The sequence below is a fragment of the Vipera berus genome (assembly GCF_964194415.1).
Source record: "Vipera berus genome assembly, chromosome: 1".
NCBI lineage: Eukaryota > Metazoa > Chordata > Lepidosauria > Squamata > Viperidae > Vipera > Vipera berus.
Window position 1 is genome coordinate 67541017 of NC_138202.1, and position 12028 is coordinate 67553044.

The 12028-nt window shown below is 39.4% G+C and overlaps 1 protein-coding gene across 1 annotated transcript; it reads right to left on the reverse strand.

The window, feature by feature from the left end:
• Positions 1–1228: 1228 nt before the first annotated feature.
• On the reverse strand, positions 1229–11859 carry OIP5 (Opa interacting protein 5; the record flags this gene model as incomplete). Its single annotated transcript, XM_081325255.1, has 5 exons — positions 1229–2572; positions 3722–3803; positions 6007–6126; positions 6978–7044; positions 11586–11859. 5 exons carry the CDS (start codon positions 11857–11859, stop codon positions 2435–2437), a joined length of 681 nt encoding a protein of 226 aa, XP_081181381.1. The 3' UTR covers positions 1229–2434.
• Positions 11860–12028: the final 169 nt, after the last annotated feature.

The window sequence follows — 12028 nt, forward strand, 5'->3', positions numbered from 1 at the left end:
TAGGTTGATATTTCTCCCGGCAATCTTAATTCCAACTTTTGATTCATCTAGCCCTGCCTTTCTCATGATGTGCTCTGCACATAGGTTAAATAGGCAGGGCGACAGTATACAGCCTTGCCGGACTCCTTTCCCAATTTTGAACCAACCAGTGGTTCCGTGTCCAGTTCTCACTGTTGCTTCTTGACCCGCATATAGGTTTCTCAAGAGACAAATGGTCTGGTACTCCCATCTCTTTTAAGAACTTGCCAGTTTGTTGTGACCCACACAAACAAAGGCTTTAGCATAGTCAATGAAGCAGAAGTAGATGTTTTTCAGGAACTCCCTAGCTTTCTCCATGATCCAGCGTATGTTGGCAATTTGATCTCTAGTTTCTTTACCTCTTCGAAATCCTGCCTGTACTTCTGGTAGTTCTCGATCCACATACTGCTGGAGTCTAGCTTGTAGGATTTTAAGCATAAATTTACTAGCATGTGAAATGAGTTCAATGGTGCAATAGTTTGAACATTCCTTGGCATTGCCTTTCTTTGGAATTGGATGTAAACTGATCTTTTCCAATCCTGTGGCCATCATTGAGTTTTCAAAATTTGCTGGCAAATTGAGTGTAGCACTTTTACTGCATCGTCTTTTAAGATTTTGAATAGCTCAGCTGGAATACTGTCACCTCCACTAGCTTTGTTATTGCTCAGATTTCCTAAGGCCCATTTCAACTGCACATTCTAGGATGTCTGGTTCAGGGTCACTCACCACCCCATCGTGGTTATCAGGCACGCTAAGTTCGTTTTTGTATAGTTCTGCGTAATTTTGCAACCTTTTCTGAATCTCTTCTGCCTCTGTTAGGTCCCTGCCATTTTGGTCCTTTATCACGCCCATCGTTGCATGAAACATTCCCTTCATCTTTCCAATTTTCTTGAACAGTTCTCTGGTCCTACCTATTCTGTTTTCTTCTATTTCTTTGCACTGTTCATTTAAGAAGGCATTATCTCTTCTAGCTATTCTCTGGAATTCTGCATTCAGTTGGGTGTATCTTTCTCTTTCTCCCTTGCCTTTCGCTTCCCTCCTTTCCTCAGCTATTTGCAAAGCTTCCTCAGACAGCCATTTTGCTTTCTTGCATTTCTTTTTCTTTGGGATGGTTTTAGTTGCTACCTCTTGTACAATGTTGCGAACCTCCATCCATAGTTCTTCAAGTACTCTGTCTATTAGATCTAATTCCTTAAATCTATCTGTCACCTCTACTGTCCATGGGATTTTCATGGCAAAGATATTGGAGTGGGTTGTCATTTCCTTCTCCAGTGGATCACATTTTGTCAGAACTCTGCTATGACCTGTCCGTCTTGGGTGGCCCTGCACTTCATAGCTCATAGCTTCATTGAGTTACACAAGCTCCTTCGCCACAAGGCAGTAATCCATGAAGGGGGTATCCTCTGTACAAGTACAGAAATGTTATTCCTAGCGTATGAGTTAACCTGAAGTAAAAAATGATGGTTATCAAAAGAATAGCTCCAGATTGCCTCATCTTCGTGAGACAAGCTTCTGAATGTTCTCAAAAAGCAGATGGAAATGGCAAGTTTGTTGCCTAAAATTGGTTATCTAAAGATAACTATTACATAATCATTACAATTAATCAGAGCTCCAATATTCATTGGAGTAACAGTTTTTACTTCCAAACTATGCAGCAATAAGTGCATAGTTTTTCTGCAGAACACCTCAGGGTGTTCTGCAGAAAAAACTCCAATCATTTGTTTCTACTGACTAGATTGATATTGATCAATTTAACTCAAAGGAAACAATTTTTTATATTTTGCTGATAGAAATCCTATGTATAGTTTTCCTGAAAAAGTTTTACTACAGCCACTGCAACCTATCTCAATCTTGAAAGTACAATAACCAGGAAATTGAGTTTTCTGGCCCCAAGCCTTCTGACAAAAGGAAAACACAACAAACAAATTACAATGCACATTAGTGATTTCCTAACTTTCCCCATAATGAAAAAATGTTTCTAATAAAATGCTAATCTGATATTTCAAATATTTTATGTTTTGACCAATTTTAATGTTACTGAACACAATTTGTAGCTGGGTCCTGAGGCAACATAGTTTTCTCAGATGTAAAAAATAAGTTCTAAAGAAATGTACAAAGTAAATGTTTATTTCTTTCAGCTAGAAGTTTCCAATATTTTCACAATGCAATCTTAGGACGGTTATGCAATGTTTTAAGATTTTTGTGAGTATATAGAAATATTTACACGTAGGAGTTAAATGATTTGGGATAGCTGTTCATGCTCAAACACTATTATGTCCTTGTAGTGTGCTAGGAAGGGAAACCACTGTATTACCAATTTGCCAGTGTAAAGCCATTTTAATTTACATTTTCAATTATAAACACAAGTAATTGTAAAACAATTAGTTGAGATAGGTAACTCTAAAAAGTTAATTGTTCAGCTTTCTATTTGTATATCCATATGGTCTTCCTTTACAGCTCTCCTCCTCTCATTAGTCCTTTGTTGATTGAATTCTTCTAGTTTCTTAATTAGCAATTCCATGCTCATGTGAACTTTTATAATACTCTCTTTTAACTACAAAGAAAAAACTAAGTGTAAATAGAATCACAGAATATCAAGCAATCTGACTTTTTTCAAATACTTTTAAAATGACCAATGTTATGTTACAACTTAAAAATATTCATATAAGCAGTACTACAGAAACGGAATCCTTTCTTTTAATACCTTCAGTATTCAAACCGCATAGTAGGTAGTATGAGAATTTTAGTGTTAAAGGCTAATTTGGTAAACTGAAACAGGGCTGAGCAACATCTGAAAGGAATGCAATTCAGCCATCTACTTTTCTAGGCTACCTAATGAGAAGGAAGGACTCACTGGAGAAGTGCCTAATGCTGGGAAAGGTTGAGGGCAAGAGAAGAAAGGGACAACAGAGAATGAGGTGGCTGGATGGAGTCACTGAAGCAGTAGGCGTGAGCTTGAATGGACTCCAGAAGATGGTAGAGGACAGGAAGGCCTGGAGGAACGTTGTGCATGGGGTCGTGATGGGTCGGACACGACTTCGTAACTAACAACTTTTCTAGGGTCATTCACTGAAGCAATGTTACTAGAAAAGGCCTGTTTACCCTGCCAAAGTGTTAATGATTGGGAAAGGAAGTGAGAATGCTCTGGGAAGCACATCATTCTTTTTTCCATCCTTAGTCCATTGGAATCAGTCTTTAATTTGGGGATGGGGGTGAAAGTCAGCAAACTGTGCCACCATTTCATAAAGATTTGCCATAACACTGCAACTGAAAGAATGTAAATGGGCCCAAAGGATTTCCAATCCTGAACTAACATTATGATTCACATTATAGTTACACAAGAATCGTTAGATAGTGGACATTGCATGGAAAAGTGAACAGTTGATTTGCCATGAAATCACAATTAGCTAGGTAAGCCTGGCCTGTTTCAACATGATCCATGCCGTTTGAGATCCACTGTAGCACAATCTTTTCCCACTACATTTTGGGTTGTTTTGTTGTTTTTTTGTAATGCTGACATATTGACACATGGAACAGTTTCTGCTCTGTCAGAGTTCGTGGCAAATCTCAAAGAAAATAAATAGGAGACAGAGTGCCTTGTATTATTCCTTATAATAAGGCATGGTATAAATATAAATCAAATAAATGCAAATCCAATCTATACCGATATAAATTAAAAAAATTAAAGCCAGAAAACACTTACTTTCTCTGCACGTTCCTTTAGGCTCACAACAGGACAGGTTACTTTTGAAGCTTCTACTGTAGCGGTAGTTTGTAGCAAGTAACTAAAACCAATGTTTTAATATTGACTCATTAACAAGAAAATAAACAATTTACAATGTGTAATTCAGCCTGCCCCAAGATGGTTTGTAAGTGAGTGGACAAAGAATGGAAACAGTCATTGCAATAGAAAAATCTTTTCACAATACTAGACTTAAGAACCATACTATTCCCTGAACATGGTTTCCTAAGTTTATCAAATTTAGCAAGATTTATTTATTTAGCATATGGCATATCATACATGGATTTCAACACACACACACACACACACACACAGAGAGAGAGAGAGAGAGAGAGAGAGAGAGAGAGAACTATTCATTGGTATCTAAATCAATGAACAACAGTATTGTTTATATAAAAAAAAATCAGATACTGTACCGGTATACTCTCTCAGCTTACAGCTGGTCTAGCAAGATACATCTACGTCATTATGGTTACTATTACTCAGGTCTTCACCAATACAGTAATACGTAATAGTTTTGTTTAATATACCCATATAAATGCACTGACATTATTACAATATATTCTGATAGATTTCACTTTAAATGACCATATATAGTATTTAAAGTCCTAATTAATTATATATATCTTTACTCTGATGCTAAGGGAAACAAAAGCCTTGCTTTTGAAATTGATTGCATGGTGTTCCAGACGTTTCCAAATCCTGAATGGCTAGAGTGTTGGATCTGACAGATCCAAATTCAAATGTCTGCTCAGTGGTTCAGATCTAGAGGTGATTCTGGACTTGTAACTGTTACAGCCTAACTGTAATTCTGCTTAAGGGAAGGTGCATGCCAGATTCCTAGAGGGACTTTCTTGGATAAAATGGAAATAGAAATAGAATGAACTTAGCTTCAAGAAGCAAAAACAAAGTTTAAGACATCTTGTACATAATCATACATAAAAGTTTTCCCAACTTAAATTTAGTATAAAAACTAGAACATAGAAAGATGGCTATGGTTAAAGTGCTAATCCCTGAGCCAGGAGAGAAATACATTGGCACATTTTCTGACTGCTGAGCCATATTCTGTCACAGTAAAGAACCAGCAACTGATGCAGTCTTAACTGTTTTAAGTAAAGTGTTTTGCAAATTCTCTAAATGTTACTGCCCCATCTAACAAAAACCCACTGCTATCAGAGAAATCAGCAGCTGCCATCCTTAAATGTGGAGAAGGGTTAGGTGACTCACAGAGAATTCTTGAAATGGCACATTCAGTTATCTGATTAACAAGCTACAGGTACATAGGTGCTCTGAGTTTGTCACCTATTAATGCAGACTAATCCTGAATAGAAATCTAATGCTTTTTTTGAGAGAGAGCATTTAGCTGACAGGTCGCAGGCATAAAGTAGGGACACAAGGTAAAGTAGAAAGGAGTAGCGTAATTGATAACGTGGGGTTTATCCTTACTAGCACTGGAAAGGCTGGTAACAAGTCCAATTGTGAATGGTGGCACAAGGAAATAGCCCATGAAGCCATAAAGCTAAAATGGCACTGTCCCATCCACAAAGTAATAAAAGCAGAAGTCAAGCACATGAAACCCGCTGTTAATAAAAGAAGAAAATGATGTAAGGTATCCAGTGATGGTTTAAACTACTCCTATTTCTAGTCAAATGTCTAGCACTGGTGCATGCTGGGGCCTCTGTCTCTCCTGCGGCCATATGGCCAAAGCAGAACCAGAGCAGAAGCATATCCATAGATGATTAAAGTAACCCAGGACTATTCATATCTAAGAATATTAGCAACCATATTGTCAATGAAGTATGCTAGATAAGATCTATCGGAAAATCTGTATCTGAAGATGTAAAATATGACTTTAAAATTTGAACAGCTACAGACAACTCTTATATAACTCTGTTTTGGGCTGGGTATGAGACGGAAACAACTTCCTAAGCACATGATATCAAAAAAATCATTACCAGTTAAGATGAACTCTTGGTGAGATGAACATTGGAAAAAAATTATTTGGTACAGAATAACTGAATATTTTGATAACAGCCGGACTGCATATACAAGATACTTAACAGCCAAAACAAGCAAGACTGTGGCCTTTCTGAAATGCTGCAGATCTTAAGCCTTCTAGATGCCTTTTGTTAAAGACTTCAATTCTGTATCTAAACTTGAGCACATTTTATATCAGTCAATAGATTACCCCTTACATTAAGACATATATATCAACACAATCCAATATGCATTTGGAGAACACTAACCATGTGATATTGTCCTTAAAAAGGCAGAAGAGGCCTCGCAGGTAAGCCAGTGACTTTGAACTATAGAGGATAAAGCCAATATCCAGTTGACAGGACTGACAACGCAATGTGTTGTAAGTGCTAGAAGAAAAAGAAAACACGAAATTGGTTAAACATTGCAGATCATGTTCCCCATTGGGGCCCTAAGCTAAGTGGCAGAGCCAAGTCTTTAGGTTCTTTCAGAAGATCGGGAGCGTCTGGGCCGACCTCACAACAGGGGCAAGATGTTCCACATGGCAGGTGAAATGGCAGAGTCCATTCTCCTGGATCCCTCCCGCTGAAATAATCAGGCTGACGGGGCCCCACAGTACGCCTCCTCTGCTGGCACGGGTGGGGTGGGCCAATCCCAGTGGGATGAGACAGTCCCTCTAGTAACCTGGACCCATGCTGTGAAGGGCTTTAAAGGTGATTACCCATACCTTGACTTGCACCCAGAAGCAGACTGGCACCTTGGTGGAGCGGTGGTGTTACATTAAGAATATTAGCAACCATAATGTCAATAAAGCATGCTAAGTATACGGTCTATGGCAAAATCTGTGTCAGAAGATGTAAAATGTGACTTTAAAAGTGGATTAGCTAAAGACAATGTTTATATATGGCCATTTTTTTGGCTGGATATGAGATAGACAATTTCATGAAGACATGACATGAAAAAATGGTTACAACCATACTGTCAATGAAATATGTTACATAAGATCTATGGCAAAAACTTTATATTCAAAATCAGATACAGCATTTGAAATTTAAGCATGTTATTTTAAATATATGTAGAAAAAAAATCTAGTGTAAAGACAAAATGCTTTCCTTCTCTTTGGTGTGTTTTTTAAAAAAATCTACATGTATTTTAAGATTACATTGTTGTCTTATGGGCATTCAAAATACTTAACTAAATCACAAGTAAACACTGGGAAGGTTTTCAAAAAGATACCCACCAACCAATGAGGTCTCCTTCAACACAGACCATCAAGTTGTCTTCCACAACAACATCTTTTGTGACCTCTGCAGAAAATAAGGACAGCACTGGAATATTAGCAATAAAAACTTTTGTCTTAGTAGTTTCCCACAAGTGGAGAATCCACGTTTTTGGATCATTGGTTGTAACAAGAATTGACCAACCACCTTATATCTTGATATTAGCAATAAAAAAGGTTCCCCAAAGTATTACTTTTTAGTTTAGGCAACTATCCTTTTCTGCTTTTGCAAAAAACAATCAATCAATGAAAGCAACCCACAATCTTTCTAGCCTCTTTGGTTGCAAGAAAAGAGACAGTAGATAACACTCACCCTCATGACCTTTGGATGTAATGGGGGGGGGGGATTTATTCCTGAATAAATATTCCCTTCCAAATGTATTGAAAGGCCTTTCAATAAAAAATAAAGTGAGAGTAACTACATACAAGAAAAGATAGTCCAAAAAACCCCAATCTGCAATTCCTATTGTATCTCTAAACAAATAGTCTGCTCTCATTTATTACAGTAATTTATGTTACTTGTACATCAGACGCTATGTGAGTGCTTGGGCCTTCCAGTGCCAAGGTTTTTCCATATCTGGTCCTGGATGAGATGGCATTGCATCAAAACTGAATTGGGAAGCAATCTGGGGGTCTCCTCTTGCACTCTTGCCTCCTCCTAGAAGAGCAGGTGATAGCCATGGTTAAGAGGGCCTTTGCATACCTTTGGGTTGTGCACCAACTGTGCTCATTCTTGAACTGGGGGGCTCTGCTCACTGTCACTCATGTTCTCATGGCCTCTCTTTGGATTATTGCAATACACTCTACATGAGGCTTCCCCAAATAACATTAAGAAAGTTCAGCTGGTACAGAATGTAGCTGTACAAGCTATAAATGATGCCAGCTATTTGGCACTTATAACATTATTGTTTTGTAGGCTGTGTTGGTTGCCAGTGGGTGTCTGGGTACTATTCAAGGTGATAGAATCGTAGAACTAGAAGGGACTACCAAGGTCTTCCAGTCCACCCTCTGGCCAAGTCAGGAGTCTTTATATCATCCCAGACAAATGGTTCTCCAATCTTTTCTTCAAAACCTCCAGTGATGGAGCACCCATAGTTCTAGGAAGCACGCTGTGTCATTGATTAATCATTCTATCAGGAAATTCCTTTTTATTTCCAGATAGGACCTCACTCCGGCAATGTTTCTTATCCTGGCTTCACATGCTATGGAAAATAAATCAGCCCTCTCCTGTGACAGCCCTTCAAGTATTGGAAGACTGCTATCAGGTTTCCATTAAGCCTTCTCTTTGTTAGGGTAAAACATATGTAGTTCTCTTAGCTGTTCATGGCATGATTTAGCTCCAGACCTCTTATTATCTTTGTTGCTCTTCTCTCCACTCTTTCTAGGCCTTTTTATATCATAATGACCAGAACTGGACATGGTATTCCAAATGTGGCCTCACTAGTGCAGTAGAGCAGTGCTATCACTTCTCATGATCTTGATGCTATCCGTTTGTTGATGCAACCTAGGACTGCAATGGCTTTTTTGGCAGCTGTAGCACTCAGCTGACTCATAATTAAGTGGTAGTCCACCAGGACACCTAAAGCCCTCTCACAGGCACTACAGTTGAGCCAGGCACTGCCTAGCCTGTATTGTACATCTGGTTTTTCCTAAGTGAGGACTTTGCTTTTTCACTACTGAAACTAATCATTTTGGATAGGACACAATATTCAAATCTGTCAAGTTCCTTCTGAATCTTGAGTCTGTCTTCCAAAGTATTAGCAATTTCCCCCAGCTTAGCATCATCCACAATTTGATGAACCTTTCAATTCCCTCACCTAGGCCTTTTATGAAGCTGTTGAAGAGCAATGGGCCCAAGACAGAACCTTGAGGTACCCCACTGCATGTTTCACTTCCCGTAGATGTAATTACATTGAGGGCTACACACTGGTTGGTCAGCCAACTGCAACTCCATCTGGTGGTGGTACTGTCTATCCCACATTGTTCTATCTTATCAAGTAGGCTGTGGTCCATTTTATCAAATGCCTTATTGAAGCCTAAGTATAATATATCCACAGTATTTCCTTGGTCCACTAATTTAGACACATCATCAAAGAAGGCAATAAGATTTATTTGGTATGACCTGTTTTTAACAAACCCATCTGACTTCTAGTAATTATTATTTATTTATTTTATTTATTTTATTTTATCAAATTTGTATACCTCCCTTCTCCCGAAGGACTCAGGGCGGTGAACAGGGCATATATAAATAGAAAAATTAAAAGAGAATTAAATAATTGCCCAGATAAAACAGTAACAATATAAAAACCCATTAAAAAACCCTAACATCCCCCATCAGGCCAGGCCAGCTTGTTCAAATAAATGGGTCTTCAGACCGCGCTGGAAGGAGCGAAGGTCCGGTGCCGTCCGGAGCTCAACCAGCAGTTGGTTCCATAAAGCCGGAGCGCCCACAGAGGAGGCCCTCCCCCTGGGGGCCACCAGCCGACATTCTCTGACTGGAGGCACCCTGAGGAGGCCCTCTCTGTGGGAACGCACAGGGCGGAGGGAAGTTGACGCCGGCAGCAGGTGGTCCCCAAGGTACTCCGGACCCATGCCATGTAAGGACTTAAAGACCATAACCAATTACCTAGTTCATTTCTAGATGCTCACAAATCTGCTGCTTATCTTTTCTAGGATTTTCTCTGGTACTGATATCAAGCTGATTGATCTGTAGCTTCCCGGATCCTCTCCCCCCCCCTTTTTTTTGAAAATTTGAATCACAACAGCTCTTTTCCAGTCCTCTGGCAGTTCCCCTGTGCTCCAGGAGTTCTGAAAGATTTTTTTCAGTGGTTCCAAGACCTTATCTACCAGATGGTGTCACCTTTAAAGCCCTTCATGGCTTGGGATTAAGCTACCTAAGGGACTATTATCTCTCAGTTTTCTCTACCTATTCAATCCAGTCCATCTATACAATTTGATCCAGCAGAATTGGCATGGTCCAGGTTCTGTCAGCGAAAAAATATCAGCTGATGGGAAATGAGATGTGACTTTTCTGTGGTAAGGTCTGCCCTCTGGAACATACTTCTTCCTGAGATTAACATGGCCTGACCCTACTGCCTTTTGGAAGACCTTGAAACCTGGCTTGAGGCCCAGGGTCCGATTGTGTGTGTTTTCTTGTTATGTTGAAACCTATGGATTATCATATATTTTGGCTGCTACTTTTTAAAAATTATTTTCATATTGTGTTTAACTGGTTAAGTATTTTGATGATTACTCATTGCCCACTTAAAAATGAGCAGTTGTACAAACTGAATAAAAAATGTATAATGGACCATGTATCAAGCTAAGATCAAAGTATCAAAACATACTGCACATTCCAAATAGTAAGTTGTAATAACCAATGCAGTTACACATACACATTACCCAACTAATCTATAATAATAATAATAATAATAATAATAATAATAATAATAATAATAATAATAATAATAATAATGATAATAATAAAGTTGGAAGGGATCTTGGAGGTTATCTAGTCCAACCCCTTGCTCAGGCAGGAAACCTTATACCATTTTGGACAAATGACTGTCCAGTCTCTTGTTAAAAACTTCCAGTGTTGGTAAGTATCTTCTTCAGAATAAGCATGTTTATGAAATAAAACATGCATGCCTATCTATCTAAAGAGAAAGAGTCCTTTTAGAATCCTTTGTTAAATTTAGGGATGCCTAAAATTTAAATTTGTCTAAATAATTAAAGTAGGGTAGCAAGAATGTTTGTCCCTAATCCATATTAGTGTTCAAAATACAAGTATTTGTATTTAGTACTACTTATAATTTATAATTTATACATAGAATGAAGGCTACTGCTAAGCTTGTAAGCCGCCCTGAGTCTTCGGAGAAGGGCGGGATATAAATGGAATTAAAATAAATAAAAATAAATAAAAATAGGAGTTATATTATCAGATTAAGGACCTATTGTTTTGATCTGAAGGAGACAAGCAATCTGATCATTGTGATACAAGAAGTTATACAGTTGAAATTCCACCATTCCTATCAATTACATTGATGGTGAAATGGTTAAGTAGCTAAACAAGCATTTTGGAATGCCTTCACTAGTATTGCTTTTAGATCTATACAGGGAGAGCCAGTTATCTTGCTATGAGTATGCAACACACCCGTTCATATTGCTGAATATAATCATATACTAGTTTCTGAGAAAATCAATTTCAAGGCTCAGCCATTAATGCTTATCCAAATTCTACAGGGGGGAAAGTGACGAACAAATCACCATGCTGATTAGTCAGAGGAAAACACGCCTAAATAAAATACCATGTTTTGCTCTTACACACACACACACACCCCTCCACTTTCTGGAGACAAATGGCCACGGAACGTTTCACGCTTAACAAGCACACGTGTACGTCCTCGTCAGCGAGAGCCCCATAAGCATCCTTGGTGCAGAACGATTCGCATTTTCCTACTACCTTACTAACATTCGGTGCCCCACGAAATTTCGCCGATTAACAGCTACGTACTAGGAGTTCGACTTTAGCGCTTTCATTCTCCGTGGCAAAACATCCGATCAACTCACTGAAACAAACAAAAAGGCGGAGTTTCTCCTCCTGCGCGCACAAGTGGAGCGAGTCTCCTAAGACGACCCGGCAGCGCCGGCACTGATAGACAACGCAATCCTCCAGCCTGAGTCCCCGAACGCCCGGAACTCGCTCCCCGCGGCTCTCCCGCTTCGCTGGGCTTTGCTGGGCTTGGCAGCCGGGCCGCGTCTCGGCTCCTGCTTGCTCTACTGTGATCGTGCCGCCCACCTGGGGCTCCTCAATCAGAAGCCGAATTTTTTTCCGTACAGACATCAGGCTTCCCGCCGAAGATTTTAAATCTTGGGCTCCTGCTTCCTACTGCGCTGATTGGCACCCCCTTGAGCTGGTGTGGGCGATAAGCAAGGACGGCCCCTTCTCCCCGTTCATTGGCGAAGGCGCCTGTTCGTCTTTCGCGTTTATGCAATCGAGTTGCGAGAATTCG